This window comes from Protopterus annectens, chromosome 8.part1 (genome assembly GCF_019279795.1).
Source record: "Protopterus annectens isolate FY-2018-M chromosome 8.part1, PAN1.0, whole genome shotgun sequence".
In the NCBI taxonomy this organism is placed as follows: Eukaryota; Metazoa; Chordata; order Ceratodontiformes; family Protopteridae; genus Protopterus; species Protopterus annectens.
Window position 1 is genome coordinate 266,087,501 of NC_056742.1, and position 22,600 is coordinate 266,110,100.

The 22,600-nt window shown below is 42.4% G+C and overlaps 1 protein-coding gene across 5 annotated transcripts in view; it reads right to left on the bottom strand.

Annotated features, from left to right (window-relative positions):
* ZNF276 (zinc finger protein 276) overlaps positions 1-22,600 on the bottom strand; it is a 476,210-nt gene that overhangs the window by 187,898 nt on the left and 265,712 nt on the right. For all 5 annotated transcript variants that reach the window (XM_044081859.1, XM_044081861.1, XM_044081858.1 and 2 more), the window contains exon 4: positions 21,517-21,975. In XM_044081859.1, coding sequence (XP_043937794.1) covers positions 21,517-21,975 — 459 coding nt within the window. The remainder of the gene's footprint in view (positions 1-21,516; positions 21,976-22,600) is intronic.

Sequence of the window (22,600 nt, forward strand, 5' to 3'; positions counted from 1 at the left end):
AGCGTTGCCATTTAGGTTTCTGTCGTAGCCATAGAAGGCCTTATGGTTATCCTTGGCAACTTTCTTTTCAAAATTAGCTTTAGTTGACTTGATGAGGGCTCTCAATTTCTTACCAATGCTGATCAGGGATGATTTTTCTACTTGAGATTTGGCCTTTTTTTGTACAAGTCTCCTCCTTTTTATTGTAAAGTTTGCTTATGACCGGGGTCCGCCAGACTGGTTTCTTCTTGCTTGAGGAAGGAGTCTTGGTTTTATTTGGGATAGCACGGTCCATGCAATCCTGAAGAAGCATATAGAGTGCCTTGGTGTAGGATTCTGCATCCTGGATATCATCCTTCTGCAAGGGAATAGTGAAGCTTTCCACTTCGGATGCAAGTAGTTTGAAGTTTGCTTTAGAAAGGTTTTTGACTATGGTTTCTTTGGTTGGGGGAGGTGGAGGAGTGAGGATGTCCAGGGTTATCAGTTTGTGGTCGGATCTGACCAAGGAGGGGGTGATAACGGGTGTGGGTACAATGGGTGCCCATATTTGTGATGATTAAATCCAATATGTTGTCCCCTCTAGTGGGGGAACATACTAGTTGTTCAAGGGCATTTGAATTTATAAATTCTATGAATCGCTGAGCATAGGTGTTGGAACATTGGTAGTTTGCCCAGTCTATACCAGGGTAGTTGAAATCACCCAAGATTATGGTGTTGGGTAGGACCTTTATATTTTCCAATGTCTCAAGGAATGCAGAGCTTCTGGCTCTATTGTGCCTGTAGTTCCTGTACAATGAGTGGGAGCAGGAGAATCTGTGTGGAGATGGGTGTATTTGCTATTTAGAGGAGGAACCTTCATCCAAGATATGGCATCATTTTTTTTTTTATTTTTTTATTTTTTTTAAGACAGCACCCATTTGTCCGTGGTAATCTTTTCCCAGGCGGAGAAAGACTGAATCAGCCTTTTAGACATTGGCAGGGTAGGGCTTGGGGCAAGAGGGAAAGAAGGTTGAAGATAGTCACAGTGATGTGTCCCCAAAAGGAGGCCTCCCAGATGAGGCATCTCCCTCTTTTTTCTGGAATCCTTCCTGTGTTTCTGACAAAGCCAGGGGTCCTTTCAGACAAAAGAGGTAGATTTGGTTGGGTAATCCCTCTGGTACAAAGACACAGAGGTTAACAGAAGCTACCTGCAGCCCTTCATGGTTTTACCCTGCTCTTGGGGGGGTTTGAAAAGGTTTGCAGCTTGGGGGCTAAATAAGAGATACTTGTCTACAGGGGAGTCCACTATTTTTCCTTTCAGGTCCTCAGGATTAGGCCGGTTATGTAAGCATCCATACTAGCAGATTACACAGCCTGTAGCAGCTGCTCTGGATAAGACCTCTACAGCATCTTAGCTACATCTAATGCTGTGTCTGGCTATTTCCACACCTGATTAAAGATAACAATTGTAGTTCAGAGTCACTGTCCTCAAATCCACCATTACCTTATGTAAAGAACTGTTAATGGATATAAAGTATCTGGTCATCTGGGTTTGGTAATTAGTAGCCCTAAATACCAAAGTAGAGGCGGTATAAACCTCACCTATCCACAGCCCTGTTATCCTTGTCTGAAGGGAAGGCACTGGGAAGGAGTTCTGATGGCTTATCAGATGAAAGAGAAACTGCAGAAGTGGCTGTTACATGATTTTTACATAGAAATTTAAGTTCATCAAGGACTTTATAAAATCTGTCTGGTGTTTTGGGAGCTGGAGGCTGTGAATCAAGGGGCAACAGAAATGGTCCGAAAAGCATCCAAAATGTCCTCAAGAACAGGAAGTACAGGCAAAGGGGCTGGAGTGATCATTTCCAAAAAGCTGCAGTATCTTTTCTGCACCTCTGACATCTGCCTAGACTCCCACTCAAAATACTTCCTCATACTTAAGATAGTTTCTCCAAAAGTTTCTTCTACTACTACTGGAGAATCAGGTGAAATACAATTCTCATCATCTGTAAAGGACTTAACCAAGAGAGCGCATTTGAGAGAAGTAGGCCAGATAATGGTCAGAATTAGAAGCCTCCTCATCTTCAGAGGAAGACTAATACACAGCCATCTTCTGAGGGGTGGGAGAAGGGGGAATGAGAGAAGGAGAAAGCTTCAGATCCAAAATGACCTTAAACAAACCTTGAGAGATATCCATCCATTCCTTCTACCAATAACAGAAAGCAACAGGTTTTGCTTTCTGATGCTTCTTTTTCGGTGTAACTTTCGCGTGTACTAGTCATGGTGGCTCATTACCCCGACACACCTCAATTAGTTTGGTTGGGATCTCTTCCTTCCCTAACCAGGATCAGAAGGACACTCTTCTGGTCCCCCTCAACATGATAATTTGCAGGTCACGTCTGTCTGTAGGATCGTAATACTGGCCTCCAGCAGGGTCTTGGTATTGGGCATCAAGAGTGGGAATCAGATGTACGGTTGGTTCCGAAATGTCAGGGAGCACGTCAGACTCAGAAAGGGTCAATGAAGTCTGTGGTCTAGGCCTTTTAAGCTTTTTCTTAAGTGGTGGAGGTATGTTTGGGGAATCCGCAATCTTGCAGTAGTCCATGAGTCTGAGATGTTCGCGCTCAAAACAACTCTTAAGAGAAGACAAATGGGACCACAAGGTCTTTGGAACAAAGGACTGGCAGATGGAACAAGCTTTGTAGTCGTGTTCTGCTCCTAAGCAAAAGAGACACTGGGTGTGCAAGTCTTTGTATAGGATTTGGCTACCTCAGTCACATTTACCCCTCCAAGCTGACATCTAATAACAGTAGGAAAAAATAATTAAGAAATATAAAGAAAGGTTCCCCAATGGGACACTTCTCAGAGTATTTGAAGAAACGGTGCCAATGACCAAACGATGATCAGTCTGACAGATACACAACCTGCGTTCGGCTGGCAGTGAGAGAGGCTGAGGAATTACACTCCTATGTCTGCCTATATACCCCCAAGCTTGAAAGCTGTAGTCACATGCTGGTCATATGATACTGGAAATGTAAAAGCTTTGTTACCCCAGCCAGACTACAGCAGTGATAACCCATGTGTTAAGAACATGCAGTAGTGACTTCAGTCAAGATATCAAAGTCCTGTCCTCTATTATGGTACCAGTGGGACATCGTTTTCAAACTAGCCAAGTAAGACTTTCTAGTTTTTATTTTCCTGGCAGTGAATAGCCAGCTGGCTCACAGACAGGACCCAGAAGTTAGAACTGGGAAGTCCACTTCTACAAAGAGGCCAATTACAAATGGAGTCCCTCCATGATCAGTGCCTGGAGCTCTCCTTTTTGACATTTGCTTTTCTGAAATCCAGGCCAATGTCAATGGCCCCTGGTTAACTAAATTTGCAAATGAGGAATGGTCACATAATCCCCTACTGACACAAATGTTCTCCAGGAAGGGCCGACACATACAAATATCTGGTGTCAGAGCCATGGACTAAAAGTAAATACCAAGAAATGCATAATAGTATCCTTTGTGAAGTCATCCACTCCTGGTAATGATCACATTGACAACAAACACCTAAGAGTCGACCCAGTAGTCAGGGACTTGGGGACACAGACAGTAATCTAGCCTTTGATCATTACATGTTTACAGTAGTGAAAAATCATTCTATGTTGAGCCACTTATAAACAAAGGTATGGCATCTAGGTCCAAGAAAGCCATTGCTCCACTGTATTCAGCATTCAACAGACCTATCGTTGAGTACAATGACTCCTTTGGTATGTACCCAACCATGAACATGAAACAAATGGAAAGTCCAGAAAGGTTCCTCACTAAAAAAAATATAGACAAAGTATCATGCACTACATAGGCAGCTTCAGGGCCCTATCCATGTATTGTCTCCACAAAGCTGTTGAAGGGAATCTATGCCTGGCATACAAGGCATTGTCAGACCTCACCCTGATGGACTTCCTGCAGATCCGCAAAACAAACAGCACCAGAATTACCTGTTCTAAAGATTTAAACCTTGCTTGTGATATAAATAGGAACTGTTGGAGTGAGTGAAAGGTATATATCCCAGAAATTATCCCCTCTTGAGAACAGGCTCCCCATCCATGTGAAGCAGAGTTCCTCTATAACCAAATTCAAGTGCAACTTAGACAACTGCATGAGGAACAGGAAATTCATCCCTGTTTTGGCACCTATGTCTGTAATGGACACAGGCAGCCTGTAAATGGTTCATCTCCCAGGCCCCTGCTTACTCTTATCAAAGGTACGAGAACTTGTCAAAGATTTGAGATGCCATGGGTAGGCATAAAAATGCCCTTGTGGTTATTAGCCTAGTAAACACCTATGAACCTATGGCCATCCCTAAAACCTATAGCACATCTTCAGAGAATATGTGCCTGGAAAGGATAAGTGCCAAATCACCCACGCTTGTTGTGTCTTTCGTCTTTTTCCCGGTTAGGGGTTGCCTCAGCGGAACTCCGGTTTGCTAATGATTGGCAGTAGATTTTTATGTGCCGAGTTGCCAGCCCTGACGTACAACCTTCAATAAAGGTATGCCCATTCACACGTCTCAACACAGAAGACGCACTAGCTGCAAATCGAACAGGACAACGTCTTACTGTGAGGTGACAATGCTACCGCAGCACCACCACCGTGGATACACCATGTCTTTAAATTCTGCAAGCTGGGGTTAATCACAGGCTATTACTCCAAGTCAAGAAATCCAAATGTTGAGGCAAACAAGACCAATTCTTCCCTGGATAGGCTCAGCAGAAAACAGAACCAATGCTACCTGGGCCAAAAGGGTGTTATAAGTAGCATTAGAGAATGGGCAAACTGTACATTGATGTACAGTTTACCCATTAACACCTAGACTAGAAAACAAACGTTCTCCAGCAGGGTATTAATGGACAAGTAATGCCCGCTGACAAACGAGTCCGCCACTTCACGGCAGCATATCAAGCTGTTGTGGAGCTCGACTGCAAAAAAAATAAATAAATAACGGCTGCCATTATTTTTATGCTCACTAAGCAGTGGTTCTGCTGTTTAGCAAATGTAAAACAAAACAAAACAAAAAAGAGAGAAAGACTGCGTGTGTGCGCGCGCGAGAAACAGACAGCGATTAAGAGAGTGAGAGAGAAAGCGAGAGTAATGTTGTGTGACTGAATGCATGTATGAAAGCAGAGGAACATGTGTGTGAGATATCAAGAATGAGAGCGGTCCTGTGTGACGGGATGCGTGTATGAAAGCAGAGGAGACTCAGAGATTGAAAAGATGGCGAGATCGATTGGGTGTGAGTGAATGTGTGGATGAAAGTAGAAGAAACTGCGTATGTGTTTGTGTGTGAAAGCAGGAGAGACTGTGCATGTGTGTATGGGAGAGAGAATGGGCTCTATGTAAAATTGTTGCGTTTCATCTGCTTATTTTTTTTAAGCACTATATTATTTTTTATATGAGTTTGATGTAAAATGCTTCCTCCAACACCATTAACATATACTGCAGCAAGTTTGAAACATTAGGTGGAGGAACTATTTTACATTAAAAATACATAAATAATATAGTACTTAAAAAAAATAAATAAATAAGCAAGCAAGTAAAATGCAACAATTTTACAGAGAGCGCTTTCTCTAAGTGCAATAATGCCTGACAGGGTGTGTGTTAATCTGTAATTAATGCCCTCCTGTAGCATTGGGCTCCAACACCCATGGGGCAGGTGTTAATTACTCATTAACACACACACCCTTTCAGGCATTATTGCTTGCTTGTTGGCTTCTCCTACCTTACCTTTAATAATACCTTGGGGGATCAAGGGTATATGAGGGGAAACATATAGAAAAAGACCTGCCAAGGTTATGAAGAAAACAAATGCCACCCAAGTCACTTTTGCTGGAATTCTGGATTTTGCCAAGTTTCATAAAATATTATTTACACATCTGAAAAGTGTAGCTGTTTAAGTAAAACTTACCATAAGTGTACATATACATCACTGTTGCAATAGCTTTGCCAAAGCTAAATAGGTTATTATTCTGCCTAGGATGATCACAGGCCCATTTCTCAAAACTTTAGGGCACCTTCCATATACCTTAACTGCAGGAAAGCTTGAAGAGAGACATATAAAAGGAGCTGTTAGGGGGCCAAAAGCTTCAGAGCTTTCTTCCTCAAGGGGGGCTACAATTCTGAAACATACATGCTACTACTAGTGACAAGGCATATTAGCTGCAAACTATTTACAGATGAAGACAGAAAAGTAAAATATATATTTATATGGTTCTGTAAGACCAAACATTTTAACTGTCAAACTCAAAACAGTGACATAAAATGTTCTAACATAGATCTTTATTGCTTTCAATATCCTGTAACTAAAAAAATTCAAGAAAAGAAAACTATTTCTGCTCCTGATGTTTGTCTTTTCGGCTTTTACCAGTTAGGGGTCGCCACAGAGGAACTCCAGTCCGCTAATGATTGGCAGTAGATTTTTATGGTGTCGAGTTGCCAGCCCGGCGCCCAACCTTCAACGAAGGCACGCCCATTCACGCATGTCTTTCGGAGGCCACTCGACCGTGGGGAGGACATGCAGACTCCACACACAAGGCACTCCAGCCGAGAATCGAACAGGAGCACCTCTTGCTGTGAGGCAACAACGCTACCTCTGTACCACCATGGATCTAAACCCCTCCAGAACACTAACCTCAAATTTGTCTGAAAAGTGACAGTGTTATGGGAAGGTTTTTATTAAGGGTAAGGAGTAGAGTTATGGTCAGGGCAAGAGTTAGAGTTGGGTTAGTACCGATTACTAAGGTGGGCTCCCTATCTGTACCTCTGATATTAAACATACCCTGCACTTAACAAAACATGCATTCAACAAAATGCAGGGAAACCATACAACAGGCCTACACATTTGTATATACACACACATATATATATATATATATATATATATATATATATACACACACACACACAACGTAAATACAGACATATATATATATATATATATATATATATATATATATATATATATATATATATATATATATATACACACATTCATATATATACATACACACATACATACACACACACACATACATATATATCTTGAATGGTCACTCTGACAGCACAAACTAAAGGTAAATAAGAGGGATGGTGGCAGGAGGTGTCTAACACAACAGTGGTCTATTAGAACATAGACTGTTATTGTATTTTTTTTTACATAACTGTTCTATGTTCAACAAAATGATTATTGCTGCAGTAGCCACAGCTAAATGGGTAGATTACCACATCTAACGGGAGCATGGTCGAGGAATCAATCAAGAATTCAACCAATCCTCAGAATGGTCCTCACAAAACTATCTCTGGACCATAAAGAGTCTAATCTGTAATGCTCAGGAAGAGTATGCACAAAGGACCAGTAACTGCCTCTAGAATACTTTTGAGTCCACCAGGAGGAAGACAAAACCTAGGTAGAATGGGCTTCGACTCTGCCTGGAAAAGATACGTCATGGTAAGCATAACAAAAAGAAACAACTTGTGATCATTTTTAGATTGACTTAATTTACGCTCTCCTACCCAACAAGCCTTCCACCCACATCACAGTACTAATGTACAAAGTTTCTGTACTCACATTAAGCAGCACTGTAAGACTGGCAAACTGGTATCAGCAGCATTCCATGACCTGCCCAAAGCCTTTGATATGGTTTCCCATCCTAAATTTAACATGCTCTTCTCCCTTGGGATAGACAATCCAGCCCAGTCATGGTTCTCCATTTACTTATTTGACAGACAACAGGTTGTCAAATAAAACACTGACATATCCTCCTTCCTTCCGATATCTGTAGGAGTTTCCACAAGGCTGCATCCTAGGACCACTCATTTAATATTTTCATTAATGACCTAAACAAATCAACCAAAAATACCTCTATCATACAGTATGCAAATGATGCAACACTCATCTATTGAGCTAAAACTATTTAAAAATTATAGCAACTAAAGTACAGTTGCGAAAGCACTATTTACCTATAACAGTAGATGTTCGTAAAACGCACTGCCTTACTGACAGATGGGTAGTAGAGCCCTGCTATCCTCCCTCAAGCAGTATGTCAAAGCTCAGGACACCTCCCACTACCCGTCTGTGCATGTGAAGGACAAATCACTTGGCAGGACCGGAACTGCTTTTCAAACTCACAAACAGGAACCTTTCAGTTTTCTAGAGCCAGGATCTCTTGGAAAACTGTTCTCTCTGGATAACCTCAGCTACAAAGCTTTGATAAGAAACCCTCATTGTTTGTTTTTACGTCTCCCTCTGCCTTTTTTAGGTCACTAAGGCAGTATGTTTGTTGGACATCATAGGAATCCCTTCCTATAGAGTTGCCACCTTTTAAGCGGGCCAAATTGGGACATGAGGGTGTGGCCAATATGACACTGGCCACAGCCTCAACCAGCTGGAGTGGCTACCTAGCTGGCTGCTGGAGTGGCTAGCTGCCGGCTGCTGAAGTACCTAGCTGACTGGTCAGCTGCTGGAGTGGCTAGCTGGTTGGTGGGAGTAGCAGCTGGATGGATGGATGAATGAATGACTTGATGGATGGACGGCTGAATGAATGGATGAATGGCTGGCCGCATGAATGAATGGCTGACTGGCCGGATGAATGAATTGATGGCTGGCTGGCTGTCTCATTAGAAAAAACAAAAAAAAACCTTGGTTATTTTTTTAGCGAATGTAGAAGCACTTAAGTGCTCCTACAGCCACGATCTTTGCAGGGCTCTTCCTGCCCCAGTCCCCACCCCTTTCATGCATTGCAGCCAATTGCTGCACGAATTAAAACATCTGGATCGAACTGGCAGCAGCTTTGCCTGCAGGTTGGGGTTGGTAACGTAACTGAATTGCCATGGAAAAGCCAGAAGTAATTGCGACTTTTACATGGCAATTCAGTGCAACTGTAAAGTGGGATTTTTCAAGTCCCACTACTTTGCACAGTGGGCAACGGGATGAGGCAGCTCAACCAGTGAGTGTCCCACTGACAACAGGATGGGTGTCCGCTTTCATTAAACCCCCTCCACAAAAAAAAAAAAAAAAAAAAAAAATAATCCTCCTCTTAACCCCTAAAACATTCCAAAAGAACAAATTCAACTTCACCACAATCTCTTGAAATAACACCACAAGTGAAACGGTTTCACACTCTAAGCTGTTAGTAGTAGTAACTGATGAAAATAAGAAATCTGATCTCTGAGCATACCCACTTCAAACCTTCTGTATGGGGCCCCCATACTTACTGATCTACAAACTACCCAAATTAACCTACTTTAAAAAGTACAGTTTTGTACCTACCATAAATGTAGATGTCCGATAGGTATGCATCTGCAGTCATCACATATGGGTTGTCCTGCCTCAGGCAGCCCTTCGGTCGGCCGGATTCCAAAGTTTGGGTCTGGCCTCGGCTGATGTCGCACTTTCCCCGACGTCAGAGCTTCTGGGGTATAAAAGCATCAGCCGACGCCATCTTCCTCAGTTTTTCTTGCCCCAGATGCCAGGTGCCCTCTAGGAAGGCTAAATTTGGAGAAATGCAATAAAATTCCAAACATTTGCAAATATATATATATATATATATATATATATATATATATATATATATATATATGTATACAAACAAATACACTATAATAGATCCCCCAGCTAGCTAATAGAGGTGTAAGCACCCTAGGAATACCACAGAGGGGAAGGAGGGAGGGTAAACCTGACTGCAGATGCATACCTATCGGAGATCTTCATTTATGGTAGGTACAGAACTGTACTATGTCCTTCAAGGATGCATCTGCAGTCATCACATATGGGTAGAGTACCATAGCCAATCTGGGGGTGGAGGAACTAAGTAAAGGATGGTGTAGCTAAAATACCCTGCAGGACTGCCGTAGCAAAGCCTGCTCTGGATCTGGAGTATAAAGGTAAATTGTAATGCTTGGCAAATGTATGCATGGAGCTCCATGTAGCAGCTTCTAAAATGTCCTTGGTAGCCACCCCTCTTAGGAAGGCTGTGGTGGTGGCTGTGGCTCTCGTGGAATGAGGTCTAATGTTTGCTGGCACAGTTTTTCCATGAAAGGAGTAACAAAAACGAATGAAATTTCCTATCCATTTTGAAATTGTCTGTTTGGAAATTGCTTTTCCTTGAGCCCCAGCAGCATATGCTACAAACAACTGGTCAGTCTTTCTGTAACTTTTAGTTCTGTCCAAGTAGTAGCGCAATTGTCTGTGTATGTCCAGGGTGTGCAGAAGTTTCTCCCCTTTATTTTGTGGTTTCGGGAAGAATGTAGGCAAGTGAATTGCTTGGTTCAAGGATACCCTGTATACCACCTTTGGCGTAAATGTAGGATTGGCTCTCAAAGAAACTCTGTCTTGATGAAAGATAAGGAATGGCTGCACTGCCATTAAAGCTTGTAACTCAGATACTCTTCTTGCTGAGGTTATGGCCAGAAGGAATGCAGTTTTCCAAGACAGAAACTGTAGATCCGCCGATGCTGCTGGTTCAAAGGGAGAAGTGTTCGTTTTTCCAACACAAAGTTAAGGTCCCAAGTAGGCAGAGGTGGTTTCCTTGGAGGATTGATGTTTTTGATTCCTCTTAGAAACTGTCTTAGGAGAGGATGCGAGAAGACAGGTGGATTAACATTGTATTCTGCTGAAATTGCTGAGGCATGTATCTTAATGGAAGAGTAAGACAGGCCATTGTGGAACAATTCTGCCAAGTATTCCAGTATATGTGCCATGTTCATCACTGTCACATCTAGGCCTTTTGTTGTGTTCCAAGTGTGAAATCTTTTCCATTTTGCTGAATATGTCTTCCTTGTGGAAGGCCGGCGAGCTTCCATAATAATATCCTTCACTCTCTGGGATAGGTTATCCTGAGGAGGAGTCATGGTATTCTCCAGGCAGTTAGCTGCAAGGTTTTCAGGTTGGAATGCAGAGTCTTGAAATTGTGCTGCGTCAGTAGAAGTGGCCATAGGGGGAGAGGCCACGGTTTCTTCTGTGACATGCTCTTTAACAGTGGGTACCAGTGCTGCCTTGGCCAGTTTGGAGCTATCAGAATCACTCTGGGCTGCTCTGCCCTGATCTTCAGTAGAACCTTGGTCATTAATGGGAGAGGTGGGAAAGCATAGACTGTTAGAGCTTTCCAGCTGAAAGAGAGAGCGTCCACTTTCCATGCTTGTGGGTGGTATGTCCTTGAGCAGAATGTCTTCAGTTGATGATTGTGGGGGGAGGAGAACAGATCTATTTCCGGCCTTCCCCATGATTGTGTTATGAGTAAGAAGATGTCTGGGTGCAGCATCCATTCGTGTGCATCCATGGTGGTTCTGCTTAAGCTGTCTGCCAGTGTATTGTCTTTCCCTGGCACGAACTGGGACTGCAGCTGTATATTGAGTTTCAAGGAAAGTTCCCATAGATTCATTGCCAGTCTGCATAGAGGGTAGGAATGGGTGCCTCCTTGCTTGTTTATGTACCACATAACAGTGGTGGTGTCTGTCCTTATGAGCAGGTGGCCTTGATGAAGGAAAGGTTTGAAGGCCTCGATTGCGTGCATCACTGCCAGCATTTCTTTTTGGTTTATGTGCATGCGCAGCTCTCTTTGTGACCATAGCCCTTGGATACATCTGCCCTCCATGTGTGCTCCCCAACCGTGGTCTGAAGCGTCCGTGGTGATGGTTTGGCTGGCGCTTGGTTTGCTGAAGGGCAACCCGCTGTTCGACTGGCAGGCTTGAGCCCACCACAGAAATTCCTTTTGAAGGCATGGAATGAGTGGGATCAAAGTTTCTAAGCTGTGACTGTGCTGAGTCCATACACTCCTTAGGTACCATTGTAATTTTCTCATATGCAGCCTTGCTTGTGGAATCAGAAGAATGCAAGATGCCATGTAACCCAGGGCCTGCAGGATTTTCCTTGCAGTCAGCTGAGTTTGTCTTGTCAGATTCTGGAAGTAATCCGGTAGTTGTTTTTGCTTTTCTTCTGTGAGAAAGGCCATTTGGGTGGTTGTGTCTAGATCCGCACCCAGAAAGGTTATTCTTTGGGATGGAACAAGTCTTGATTTTTGGATGTTGACTGTATATCCCAAGTTCTGTAGCAGGTGGATGGCATAGTTCAACAAGTCCTTTAACAAAATTTTCTTGTTGTCCGCTTGTATAAGGCAGTCGTCCAGATATGAGTAGATTTGAATCCCCTGAAGTCTGCAGTGTGCAATTACTGATACCAGGCATTTCGTGAATACTCTGGGCGCAGTAGATAAGCCAAAGGGCAATGCTGAGAACTGATAATGCTCTGACCCTGCAAGAAATTTGAGGTGTCTTCTGCAACTTTGTCGAATAGGGACATGCAGGTATGCCTCCTTGAGGTCTAGAGTCACCAGCCAAGACCTCTTGCCCAGCATGGGAAGGAGTTGCTGTAGAGTCAGCATTTTGAATTTTGGCACAATGAGATAAGTATTCAGTGCGGACAAGTCGAGAATAGGCCTCCATTGATTTTCTTTTCTTGGAACAAGGAATAATCTGGAGTAAAATCCTTGGCCTTGTTCTGAAAGAGGTACCTTTTCCATGGCTTTCATTTGTATTAATTTGGTAATTTGCTTCAAAGCCTCTGTCCTCTGATTTGGAGGCAGGTCTGGCATTCCTTTTCGTTTTGGCAATGTGTGGAAATGGAACCTGTATCCTTTGTCTATTATCTGTAGTGTCCATGTGTCCCTTGTAATGCTGTGCCAATTTTTTTGAGAATAAAGAAAGCTTTCCGCCCAAAGGTGCTTCTAACTGAGCCCTGGTCGGCGGAGTCAAAATAAAGTTATTGAGTCTGTCCTGGTGTAGCAGTTGTGGTTCCTGCACTACCTCTCTGGTTGGGAGGCTGCCACTGGCGGCCTCGGTAGGAGCCTCTAGCTTGCCCTCTACCTCTGGCACGCCTATTCCTGCCTCTCTGGGATCTGTCTGAGTCCGGAAAGGACCAATTCTTAGTAGGCCAATTTCTGCTGAATCTCGGTGGTTGGACTTGCAGAAAGTCTTTGACTGTTTGCACAGATTTTGCCTTTTCTCCAAATTTCTTTAAGACCTCTTGAGCCGTGGAACCAAATAATTTTTGCTTTTCCATAGGAGCATCCAAAAGCTTAGCTTTAACATGGTCTGGGAAAGATTGTTCCTTCAGCCAGGCATGCCTACGTATAACTGCACCTGTCATGGCTGACCTACATGAAGCTTCCAATGCATCATAACCACACTGCAAGAAATGGTTACTAACCTGCTGGGAGTTATGCACCAGATCCTGAAGGGATTTGCGATCAAGGGGTTCAGAAGAGGACAGTTTCTTATGCAATTCATCTAACAAATACTCTTGGTACTGTATCATATGAAATTGACAATTTAATGCCCTCATGGAAAGAGTTGCAGAAGTATACACTTTCTTACCCCATCTCTCTAAAGCTCTGGACTCCCTTTCAGAGGGCAGAGGATTTTTAGCAGTGGCAGCTGCAACCCCCTTTGGGCCCTGAGAAATAGTTTCTGGATCAGCAGAGTGGGCCTTGTACAGGTGTAGATGTGAATCCGGGACCCTGTAGTACCTATCAGGTTTGGCAGGTGCCGGAGGGAGAGAGTCAGGCGGTATAGCTAAAGGCCTATGCTGAGGTAAATGTAAAAAGGTCCTTAATCTCTTTCTAGAATCAGAGAATTCCTGACCCTGCCATTGAAAATGTTCTCTCATAGAGTGTAGTGTCTCTCCAAAGGAAAACTCTTCAGGAGGGGAGGCCGAGGGAATAGATTCTTCAGCATCAGAATCCTCACAGGCCAAATAAGCCTCCTCCTGGGGGTCTGACAGAGCAGAGCCATCAGTGGACTCATCTGAGGAGTGGTGGTCAGAGGGCTCAACCCTGGGCCTTTTGTCTGGAGGTGGTTGAGAGCCCCTGTCCGGATGAGGTTGAGAACCTCTAATTAATGAGATAAGATCCTCTGCTAGGCTAAGAATCTGTGAGCCAGTAGAAGGTCTCTGAGAGGAAACCTTGGGAGGCAAAGCTTTAGTAAGTTTAGCAGCTTTAGCCCTAGAAAAAGCCTTAATGGACATGGACGCAGGGGGTTTGGCTGCACCACGTGCAGGAGTAGACTTGTCTAAAGGAATGGTGTCGGAAGGTTCCTGGACACCGGTTTCAATAGGTAATTCAGTAACCGCCTCGGCCGGGGCCTCCGGGGCCGAGGTAGTCGGTTGTGCGGTTTCGGTAGTAGGAAGTACCAAGGACTCTGTTTCAGCCGAGACCGAGACACTCGCGGTAGGCCTGACCGTGGTTTCAGCCGAAACCGCGGCCCGCGTATGTCGGTCCTTGTCCTTCCGTTTTTTAACTAAATGCGAAGTCGGAGTCTCCGACGGCATTTTGTAAGCAAAACTAGCCCCAAAGAATTCCTCTGCAAACTCCGACCGACGTCTAAGAGTTCATCGGTTGAAGGAAGCACAGGCTGAACAGGCCGAGACATCGTGGTCTGGGCCTAGGCAAGGGAGGCAGTAAGAGTGGAAATCCTTATGAGGTATTTGTTTCCCACAAGTTAAACAATTATTAACTTTATCTGACATCGGCTGAGGCAAGAAAGAGTCCCCAACGGGTACCAGCTTTTTCGAAGTCTTCGGTAGCTGAATCACAGGAGCTGGCCGACCGGCACTTGCAAACTGCTTCTGCTTCGGGCACCACGCGGCAAGAAAGACTGGGGAAGATGGCGTCGGCTGATGCTTTTATACCCCAGACGCTCTGACGTCGGGGAAAGTGCGACATCAGCCGAGGCCAGACCCAGACTTTGGAATCCGGCCGACCGAAGGGCTGCCTGAGGCAGGACAACCCATATGTGATGACTGCAGATGCATCCTTGAAGGACATCAGTGCTATAACAAAACTGCAAAATTCACAGCAAACCTACCATACAGGTCTCACCACTGCTTAGTCTTAAAAAAGCTCATATGGTTAGAACTCCATCACTGCCTATCTTACTCTCAACTGAATTTGGCACACACTTTAATCTACAACAGTGAAAAATACCCAAGCTTCGCCAGTTTTCTTATACAGTATATTCCAAATAGAACCCAATGATAAAGTGATAAAGACTTACTAAGTGTGACCAAATCAACTAACCCAGAAGACACTCTATTCTCAAGTCACGTCTGAAAAATGTGGAATGCCATTCCATTCCATAGAAGAGCAGACTCTTCCCACAAATCCTTTAAAAAACTTGTAAAACTGCATCTGATGTATAATTGAACTTGCTATTGCTCCAACCCTGACTAAACCACTATTTCTTCTCATTTAATCCTATATAAACTCCTCCAGATTTTTCTTTTCATTTCAACCCAGCTGATAGTACATACATTCTCTCTCATGACTACATCACCATCTCTGGCTATTTCATATCCATGCACCTACCTATCTTATTTTGCTTGCAATCTGTAGCTTCTCTCAATTCCCTATGTAAGGTAAGGTAAAACTCTTAAATTTTGCTGATATATGCTGCTCTTGCATAGTTATGAATTGGTGAATTTTCTGCTTATTTTATGCTGTTTGAAAATTGTATTTTAAAATATTTATTTTGTATAAATTCATGTGGAGCTTTTCTTCCCAGGCCTCTGATGAAAAGGGGCTTTGCCCAGTCAGATCACCCTGATAAACACATGTAAATAACTAAATAACAATAATAACAATGATAATAAAAATAATAATAATGACCCCCATTGCATACAGACCCTTCTCAATTCATGCTCAAGTCTAGCCACAGAATCAGTACCTTTTTTCACTAAATTTCTCCACTACTCATATTTACCCCCTCCCTTTTCCCACTTAGCTTACTCCCCTTTCTCAGATTTCACTTTATTATAAATAAGAAAGGAGAGTAGTAGTAGTTAGAATTTTTTGCCTTTTACCCATACCCCTTTTTTTCTCTTGACACAACCTTTTTCTGTCACCTGCTCTATCACCTTCCCCTCTGCTTCTGATTACTGATATACATGTCGTTGCCTGTAAGAACTAAGATTTCATATATAGCACTTTCTGTACTCTTATCTTAAACTCTTGAGTTAATTGTCATTACTTCCCCTCTAAATAGGGAATTCCTTGTGTATTGGAGATGCAAAAATATACCCGCGGTGGTGGTGCTGCAGTAGCGTTGTCGCCTCACAGTAAGACGCTGTCCGGTTCGATTCTCAACTAAAGCGTCTTCTGCGTTGAGGCATGCGTGAATGTGTGTACCTTTGTTGAAGGTTGTGCATCAGGGCTGGTAACTCGGCACGTAAAAATCAACTACCAATCATTAGCAGACCAGAGTTCCGCTGTGGCGAACCCTAACCGGGAAAAGCCGAAAGACACAACAGCAACATTGGAGATACAAGAATGACTTTAACATATTGTTTTATTGCCTTGTTTGTAAAGAACACCTTTTAAACCCTCATGCTGCAAGTGGGAATCCAAGCATTGTAATGCATGTTTATAGTACCTTATGTATACTGTACTGTTTGTAAACATTTTTACTGTGTATGTAATACTTTGTGGAGCTTTCCTCCCCAGGCCTCTGCTGAAAAAGTGCGCAAGCTCAGTGAGACATTCCCAGTCGTCAAATAAATAAACAAAACAAACAATAGACCGTTCAGAAACTGGATGTCCTTTTTAACTTCCTAGGAAACAAACAGCCGTTAAGCTTTTCTGAAGGGTTTTGTCCTTTTCTGTGAGCTGCCTGTGGACACCTAGTGTATGCAAAATTCTCTCTCCTTCATTCTTATGTTCAGGATAAAACAGAGAAATTAACGGACTGACTGAAAGTAAAATTTGTGACCACTTTAGGCATGAAAGTAGAATTTGTTTTTAAAGAAATCTTGTCCTTGTGAAAGAGAAGACAGGGATGGCTCACCATTAAGTGCTTTCAACTCAAGATACCCTTTGAGCTGACAACAGAGCAATAAGAACAGTCTCCCATGCCATAAACTGTAATTCTGCTTCATAAGATAGCTTAAATGGGGCAATGGTAAGATTTTCAAACCCAAAACTGAGATCCCAAGAAGTCAGACATTTTCTAAGATGACCCCTTTCACAAACTGTTTAACCTAAGAACAGGAAGGAACAGGGGAGGGGTTCTAAGAGCAAACAAGCAGATATGGCTGTCAAATGAATCTTGATGGAAAAGTTTGCTAAATCAGGGAAGAATAACTCACACAAATAATCTAACACTAGAGTCAATTTGGCCTTAAAAAGGATACTACTACTTTTAAGGCAGCAACTAGAAAACCTCTTCCATTTATGACTTTCTAGTAGCAGGTCTTCTATCCCCCTTTAGTATCAGCTGCACGTCCTCAAAAAACACGTGCCTAAAAGCAATAAACACTTTATCATCCAGGCAGTCAAATGTAGAGTTTCATACCTGGTGTGTATCAAATAACCCCTGCGTTGTGTGAGTAGATGTACTCTGTATGGGAGCATGTGGTAAAGACCCTAGCCATACTTAAAAGAAGATCCACTGCTGCCTGGGCCAAAAGTAAGTTACCACTACAATCTCTGGTAAGTTCTTTTGGATCTTTAGAAGAACTCTGGGTATTAGTGGAAAGGGTGGAAAAAGTATACAAGTGTATTCTCACCTGGGGGGAAAAGTACCCGTCTTCCAAACCTGCTTGCAGGAATTCCAGGAACAGAACTTGGTCAACTGTCTGTTTTGTAAAGAGGCAAACCAATCCATCTGAGGTTGTCCCCACACATGGATCAATTTCTGTGTGGGTCTGCTTTTGTCCTGTTTAGCTTGTTTACAACTTTGTTTTGCTCATCAAGGATGTATGAAGCCTGAAGGAATCAAAGTGAGCTAGGTAGCTGTCTCTCAAGCAATCATAACATGTTTACAAAGGGGGTAAGGCCCTGGACCTCCCACCTGTTTTTTCCCCCAAGTATCACTTTACTCTGCTGTTGTCTGTGATTACTTGGAGGTCCTAGTGTCCAGAGATGCTTCAAAGCTTTCAGACCAATGATTACTATCATCATCACTTTGACATTTTTATGATTTAGCCTGTTTAGCTTGATCCACAAACCTTACAATTTTATCTCTTGTGCCACTGCTCCCCATACAAACTCTGAGGAATCTGTTGTAACCAACTGATAGGGGAGGCCTGGATTGAGAGATAACTGGGTCCTCCACCAAAGAAACTCCCTTTTCACAAAAAGCACTGGAACGAGAAAACACAGCAGGTGCTGATGCTGTGTCCACACAATGATTGGAGGAACAACTACATTTTCCGCATGTGAAGTCTGGCTAATGGGATCATGATAATCGTATAGAAGGCATTAATCTTAATATCCAGACATGTTCTCCAACGGAAACTACAGTCTGTCTGGAAAAGATAAGACAGACTTCTCTGTACAGATCTACTACTCTTCCCTGAGAAAGAAAGACTCTTCCAGTGGAAGTGTCTAGAAGGTTCTCAAAAAACACTAACCATGGTGAAAGGAGGAGAGAGGATACTGGTAAACTTAGCTGAAATCTCACATTAAGGAGAAGGCTCCACACAAAATTCAGGGAATTCTGACAGATGGTAGAACAGCTTACATATATACAAGGCAATAGTCCAAATAAGGAAAGATATGACTGCCTTTAAGTTTGCAATATACAGCTGAGGCCAGACACTATGTAAATACCCTTGGGGAGGTGAAGAACCAAAAGGGAAGACAGAGAACTGATGGGCAAGATCTAAGTGCAGAGAATCTTTAACGGCTGAATTGCTTGCAGACTACAATATGGTGACAGGCATCCTTCAGGCCTATACTTACCATATAACTGAGACAAGGGATAAGTGATAGCAGACAAAGTTGGAAACTTTCATCTACAAGATGAGAAAAGACTGAACCAATACTAGTCTCAACATTTCGTCTTTCTTTGTTACTAGAAAGATTAGAGTAAAAACTTTACCTACTTGTTCTGGAGACGCACTTTATGTGACTCTCCAGGATGACATGTCAGAAATGGGGAAAACAAATCAGACTGGTTTGTTGGATGACGGTGAATCCCATCGAAAGGAGAAAAAGACTGCCAATGCCATCCGCACTCTAGTTGGATCGCTCTCAGGGCCTACTTTTCTGACATTACCTGATTCCGGACAGAAAAGTGAAGTCATAATGAAGGACTGCTAGGTTGGGAAGAACAACAGGCATGCAGTCATACAAACTTCTATGGGCTGTTATCAATTCTGGAAAGCTCTCCCTTTTTCCCTGTCACTATGTTTTTGTTCTTTCTCCTGCTGAGGAAGTTTGTTTTGTTTTTCTAACAAAGGGCCTGGAATCGAAGATAATTTTCTTAAAATTGACAACCGTGGGGCTGAAAAATTGAGAAACCTCTTGAATGACTCCCTGTTTCATCAAACTTTGAGTATGTCAACAGCAGAAGGACCCAAAAGAACATTTTACAAGGGGTCAGTTTAGAATTTTGGACTTCACATGTTCAAGAATATTTTGAACGCACAACCAAACAAATCTTCTCATAAAAGTAGTAGTGGCTGCAGCCCTCAAAAAAGAGCATTAGCAGTATCATGAAGAGTACTTGAGAAAGTGTTTGGTGACTTGGGGAAAAAGACCCAATGAGAGAATTTAAACAGATTTTGAAATCAAAAGCAGGAGGATTGGAAGACAGGTTCCTCATATTTTTAAAATTAGCCAGCAAAGAACATGTGAGTTTGGTAGTTAAAAGTTCTAAAAAGCCAAGGCAGAGGAGGAATACACATTTTGTTACATTTCTCACAGGATTTCCCATATTTTTCAATTGGGCTACGATTAATCTTGGCAAACAATTCAGGACAAATAGAACTGTAAGAAATGTCAGCAGGATCAACCGAAGAATTGGTCATCAGATATTTAAGACTGGGGAAATTTATACAATTTAAGATATTTGGATGCAGGAACTCAAACGTCAGACATACTGCCAGCTGCTAAGAAACATCCTCCAGAGCTGCTATAATTGGAGGAGCAGTTGCCAGGCTGAGGCAAATCCAACTGTGGTAAGTTCATAAAAACTCCTCCGAAGACGTAATTTCAGCCTGCTCCCACTAAAAGAATTCTGACATTTTGTTAACAGTCTTAGAAAATGATTCTGAAGGGAAAACTAAATAAATACTTTTCACAGTCAAAATGTTCTAGGGCACATAGTTTACCAGAATCAACATATTGTCCCCTAATCATTCTTCATCTGACAAGGATTTGGAGTCAAAATTGGAGGAATCCGCTTTCTTTTTCTGTCAGAAGGAAAGAAAGCAGGATTTAGCATGTTAAAAGCAGACAGAAAGCCTTCATTAAGTTCCAGTAAATCTTCCCTGCCCAAGGAAAAAGGGGAAGGAGAAGTAACATTCTTAGATTTTTGGTTTCCTTTTTTAAGGAAAATCCAACAAATCACACTGACTGAAGCGAGGATCACTAGCCAGGACATCATGTACTCTAAGTCGACTACGTGGCATAGTTGGAACCGCTCCTTCTCCCAAGGTTGATAACAATACTTCTCCCTTGCCTAGTGAAGATGACCTAAAAGACACAGCAGATGTAAATGAAACCTAGTTCATGGTTGCTAGTCCGAGTGCTACACCAGCAGGACCAAGTAGACATGATGGATGGTCTGAGAGACTGATTTTGCCCACTGCAGTCACCCATCTGCAGCTGAGGCACCAAAGGAGCAGGTACTACTCTCTCAGCTCCTTATCTTTTTCTTCTTGCGACAGGGATAGAAAAGCCTGTGGAGGTCATAGATTGTTCCATGTTCAAGCTGAAAAAGAATTCTGAGCAGTGGATAGCAGTAGTAGTAAACGTCAGTAGCCCTTCTGACACAATTAAAAAAAAAAATGAACAAATAAATTACACTGACCACCAAATGTTATCCTGACAGAACACTTTTAAACAGGACCAAAGTCAATAAATCTAGTACTAAATACTAAGAGATTGTAAACCACTAGACAGACCAAGACAAGAGGTCCTTATTTTTCATAGATAAAATAACAATCCCCAAAACAAAAAAAAAGAAAAAAACTGTTTCCTTCAGAAACTAAGTTTTCATAAAAAACAGTAAGTGGAAGATATTACTCTCCTGAAAGTTACTTATTCGCCAAACTTGAAAGAACACTAGCTGGCCATCAGTTCCATGAATCCCACACTGCAAATGTACTTTGACAGCAAGAAAGCTCTGAAGATTTTGGCATCCTAATCACTTCCTTTATACAACTCTTCTCGGGTCTGCCTGCAGTAAGAGAGCGTGGTAGGTGCCAAAAAACTCTGAAAAAGTTGGTCGGTGGCAATATCCTAGGCAGGATATAACCCATTTAACTTTGGCTACTGTAACAGTGTTACATTATGTTGTAATTACATTATGTTATATTAGTGTTATGTTGAACAGCAAGTGTTCTCTCCCACCCCCCACCCATTCTAAAGACCAAAATCAGCTCACCACAACTGTCTCCAGTCTGTTTCTGAATAATGTTCCTACTGCTTCATAGTAATGAGTAGCCTACCATAATTCTACCACTCTTGATATCCATCCCAATTTTTCTAAGGTTTCAAAAAGACAAACATAAATCTCTTACCTTGAATGCTGCTATGATGATCTGATGATTGTGAAGAACATCTCTCCGGGAAAGGTTCAGGTAAGTCCAACTGTAAATGAGAGGAATGTTTACTCCCTGTGTCTAATACTACTGAAGCGGCCTTACTGGTTCCCATCTGTGAGCATGGCAATGTCCTTATATCATTCGCAACTCGTCCTCCATTGTCCTCAACTGAACCATTGCCTGATGTATACTGTGCTGTGCTCAGTTTTAATTCTGGCTTAACCAATGAGGCATTTCTACCATGAAATGGAAGGCAGTCTGTATCCATAGTGTAAGTGTGTCCTCCAATGCAGCCCCACACAGCTCGAATGATACCGCAGTATTCCGATGACAACATGCTCTTTAAGTCTGGAGTGGACTGGCAAGTGCTGGCATGATTGTGTGTCCATGTAACTAGCTTGTGCAGACACTGAGGAGTGGATGTAACAAGGTCAACTGCTCAAATGAAACAGAAAATACAATTTTACTTTTGCTGTCATGTCACTTCAAAAATTATGCATAATAATATGCAGCAATCCAAAATATACCTAACATATTTGATATTTCAGTAATACATATTCAGTTTATGATTGGAAATTGTGCAATTATCAGCTTCCATGGATGAATAAAGAGCAACAAGTGAAATTATTTCATTCAGCCAGAGAAAATACTTCTCAAACACACTATAAAGCATGAAGTGAATTAACATTCTTGTGGTGCTGCAGTAGCATTGTCGCCTCATAGCAAGACGTTGTCCTGTACAATTCTCAGCTAGAGCGTCTTCTGTGTGGAGGCGTACATGAATGGGGCGTGCCTTCGTTGAAGGTTGTGCGTCAGGGCTGGTAACCCGGTACGTAAAAATCCACTAACAATCATTAGCGGACTGAAGTTCCGCTGTGGCGACCCCTAACTGGGAAAAGCCGAAAGACACAAACATTACATCAAGACAGCAATATATCATACAGAAAAACAGCCAAAACTGAAAATAATTTCTCTCCCAACTTTTAAGTAGGGTTTCACCTATTAAAATTACAGCGCTAGAAATATTAATTAGCAGATAAGCACTTCCCTCAAAAAAACA